General features: G+C 44.1%; 1 protein-coding gene across 1 annotated transcript; it reads left to right on the forward strand.

The window, feature by feature from the left end:
- Nucleotides 1-352: 352 nt before the first annotated feature.
- Nucleotides 353-3,079, forward strand: LOC310925018 (coiled-coil domain-containing protein 40-like; the record flags this gene model as incomplete). Its single annotated transcript, XM_083886884.1, has 1 exon — nucleotides 353-3,079. The coding sequence occupies one exon, from the start codon at nucleotides 353-355 to the stop codon at nucleotides 3,077-3,079; it is 2,727 nt and encodes a 908-aa protein (XP_083743010.1).
- Nucleotides 3,080-4,136: the final 1,057 nt, after the last annotated feature.

The following is a 4,136-nucleotide window of genomic DNA, read 5'->3' on the forward strand; positions in this document are numbered from 1 at the left end:
TTTCTCTATTTTCAGACTCCTTTGATGTCTTCCTCTTCTTCTACGGGGTTTAACGACAGCTTGTATCCATGATGGTGTGTGACTGCCATCTTCTGGAACTAAAAAAAAACCTCCAGTGGCGGTTTTGTGTCTGTTTTCAAATTATTTTCCATGGCAACCAATAACAGACCCTTGATGATCATGGCAAAGTCTGAATCAAAGGCACATATGTGACATCATGTTTGGAGATAGACTTTTTTTTTTTTTTTTTTTTTCAATTACTGAACAATACCAATCACGTTTTCAAGTTCTGTAAATGACATGAGAACATTCTTCACATCAAGAGGGAAATCCTTCTAAAGACGCAGGTACAATGGACAGCACTGGACACACCAACATGGACGATGCAGCAGCAACTGCAAATACTTACAATGCTACTCCGGTGCAGATGACATCAGAAAACATGGAGAATGAGGAGCCGTGGTTGGAGGATGAGGAAGAGGAGCAGTTAATTATTCTTCATCCTGAACACCCCCTTGTCCAAAGGCTACAGTCTACTCTGAGCAGACAGCTGAGAAGGCAGCTAGATAGGATTAACCTGCAATTAGAGGAGCATGTGGCACAGGAGAAGGAAGATGCCAAACACACACTGGAGACTGGCGTTGAGATGTCCAGGATTCAGGCAAAGTTGGCCAGACTTCACAACAGCCTGGAGGATTATGATCAGACCAAGTCACATGCAGAAGACAAACACCAGCAGGCACAGTCACTAATGGGAGAAGTGAAAAGTCAGTATTCCATGACTTCCAACCGCCACAGCAAAGCCAAAGCCGGTTTGTCCCAGCTGCAGGCTGAGTATGACACCTTGATGCTGCACTTTGTCTTTACACAGGGAGTCGGCGATGATCTGCGCATTCATTTCAATGCCACAAAGAATGCTCAAGGCAGAGCAGGAGCTGAGAAGACCCGGGCAGAAGATGAGAAAAAAAAGCAAGATTTGTATGTGGAGCGTCTAACAAAGGAAATGGAGGCGCTGACTCAGCAGATTGCCATGTATGAGGCCCAGACCAGTGTTAAAGCAGAGGAGTGTCGGACAGTCAAACAGGCCTATTCTGAGGCTGAGATGGAAATTGAGTCTCTGTTGATGATGCGTAAACATTTGCTTCAGCAGTGGAACAAAAGCCTGTTGGGTATGGAGAGACGAGACGAGGCATTTAGTGCCATGCAGGATGCTATGCGCACAATGGATGACCAGATGAACTTCCTGGACAGCGAGATTAGAGCCTATATGAAATCAAGCGACGAAGAGCATGAGCGAAATGAAGCACTGACGTACCGGCTTTACTTTTCCAAAAGGAATGTAGCCGCCACCAGGAAGCTGATCATTGAAAAGGAGAAGCAGCAAAATGATATTCAAATTCAGCACAGCACCTGCCTCAACACTCTGACAGAGACAGAGATAGCCCTAGAAATTCTCATGAAGGAAACCAACGGACACTTGGCTGAAATTACTGTTCAAAAGAGGCAGGTGGAAAAAGAGAGTGCCATTCGTTTGGAGTTAGAGGACAAGATCCTTAACTACATTTCACAGGAGATAATCCACAACAGGGCTTCTAAATACTCAAAAAAGCTCACCCGCAAGACCAGCACACTGAAGGAAGAAAAGATCTCTCAACTGTGGCAGAAGGAAGACGAGATGACAGCGGTGGCCTTGGAGAGCAACAAGATCAGTAATCATCTGGAAAGCCTGGCCTTCGTTCAGGAGGCCCTAGACCAAGAGATGGAACAGTACAATCAGCGTGTCAATGGCGTGCAGGTTAGTATTTTTTCCTGTATTTCAGACATCAAGCAGAAGCAGAACGCCATTGCCAACTTCAACAGAAAGATCGGTCACATCGTCGCCAGCACGGGGCGTGACGACCTAAGTCCTCTGCAGATTAACCTAGAGAGAGCGATGGCTCAGATTGAGGAGATGGAAGCAAACATCAAAAGTCACAAGCAGCTCTGGATGAAACGACAGGGGACTCTCGTAGAACTGACTCAGGATATGGAGGTCACCAGCAAGCACATACTCAAATTGCAGACGCAATTCACTGCAATGGAGCAGAAGAAAATACGTTGGGAGAATCAGATTGACAGTGAGCGCCAAGAACTGGCAGAGCTGGAGAAGAACAAAGAGATCTTGAGGGGGGACTTGGTGAAGCTCAACACACTGCTCACCAAGAATGGACAGCTCAGCCAGGTGCTGGAGCAGGAGAATGTTCTGATGGAAACAGATTTTCTTCTCATAATAAGGGAAGCAGAGCGGGAGGTAATTCAGATGCAGATGAAACATGAGAAGACCCAGACTGAAAAAGACAGACTACTCAGCACTCTGGTGGAAGCTGAGCAGCAAATCTTGCTGTGGGAGAAAAAGACCCAGCTTGTCAAAGAGACTCTTTCAGCTGTGGACTCTGATGAATTACATGTCGAAATCAAGATGATGAAGGCTGAGATCCACCGAATGGAGGTGCGAATCAACCAGCTCAAGAAACAGCAGGAGAACCTGCTGAGGGAAAGTGAGACAACAGTGGTGAGGAGAGAGTCCATCATTGAACGTCGGGAGGCCATGGTGTACAGTGTTAGCAAACAAACTACAAAGTTTGAGCTGAGCATCAACATAAAGCACATCCAACGCAAAATCAAGGAGACACACAAGCACATAAAGGAGCATGAATGTGAGATCGCGGAGCTTCAGGTGAGCATGGATAGCCTTGATAAGAGGCTTGCATGGCAAAAGAAGCAACTGATGCAACTATGCAGCACCAGCTCCACCATGGACTCTGACATTGTAGATCAGCAGGATAGTAAAGACAGAGACCTAGCATACCTGGTGACTCTGCAGAACCGGATTAAGAAGCTGCAGGCAGTGGTTAAGGACAGCTACAAAGCATTGTCCACCAGCGAGTCCATTGAAGCCACTATGGAAAGCCAGATAGAGCATGTTCTCAAATTTAGCACGGCATTGCGCCGCGTTTATGAGAAGTCCCCCCACCACCGGCAGCCACTCCGCAGGCTGTTGCTAACTTTGGAAGCATGCACTCAGAACCTGAAGCAATGACGTAAGAAGGACGAGGAGCAATTGACATTGTATCAATTGTAATTTTTTGAGACAACTCAATCCCCACAAGAATGAAATCAGTCATTTTATCTCATGGCACACAGGAGCGGTTAAGCAGTTGTTGCATCAATCAGAACGTTGATGGACTTTGGTGCAGGAGAGTGAACATTTTACTAATGCTGTATGAATGATCAATGTGCCACACAACCAACCACGCTTCAAAAAACCTGAACAATACAAAAGTTTACACGAGAAGGATGCATTGCATGGCTCCAGCTTGTTTTTGTGTAACCTTGTATGAGTTCACAATGGTTCATTAAACAATTGATGTTATTATTATTATTGCAATGAATATTTTTTTTTTGCACTACAGTACGTAATTCAGATATATGAAATCATAATACCATCTTTAAACCTTCTATATGTTTATGTAGTTTTTTCTATAATATATAATATTTAATGTTGTATATATTTTGTGTTCTATTATTGCTTTTATTCCTATCTATCTATCTATCTATCTATCTATCTATCTATCTATCTATCTATCTATCTATCTATCTATCTATCTATCTATCTATCTATCTATCTATCTGTCTGTCTGTCTGCCTGCCTGCCTGCCTGCCTGTCTGTCTGTTCTCATATGGTCAATATACTATTCCTATTTATCAACAAATCAGTTATCAATCTAACTGATATTATCAAAATAATTAGGTATGGTCATTAAAACGTTGCTGAAACAATAATAATAATAGTAGTAATAATAATAATAATAATAATAATACAACATAGGTTTTATATAGCGTGTCTTAAGACCTATATATATGTGTGTATGTATACTCAAGGGTCCCTCAAGAAGAAGACTGGGAACCATTCAACAGAGGAGGGGAGAGGAGAGGGAGAGAAGAGAGGAAGATGAAGTCAGGAGAGACAGAGCAGGAGAAAGAATCGGAGGTGAGGAGGTTGTGAGCAGCAGGTCTGGCAGACTATCGCAGTGAAGCGACATGTCCGCGGTCAGTCACACCGACCGCGGGGCGTGAAGGAGGCGTTGAGGGAGGCT

The sequence above is a fragment of the Microchirus variegatus genome, assembly GCF_963457635.1.
Source record: "Microchirus variegatus genome assembly, chromosome: 3".
Lineage (NCBI taxonomy): Eukaryota > Metazoa > Chordata > Actinopteri > Pleuronectiformes > Soleidae > Microchirus > Microchirus variegatus.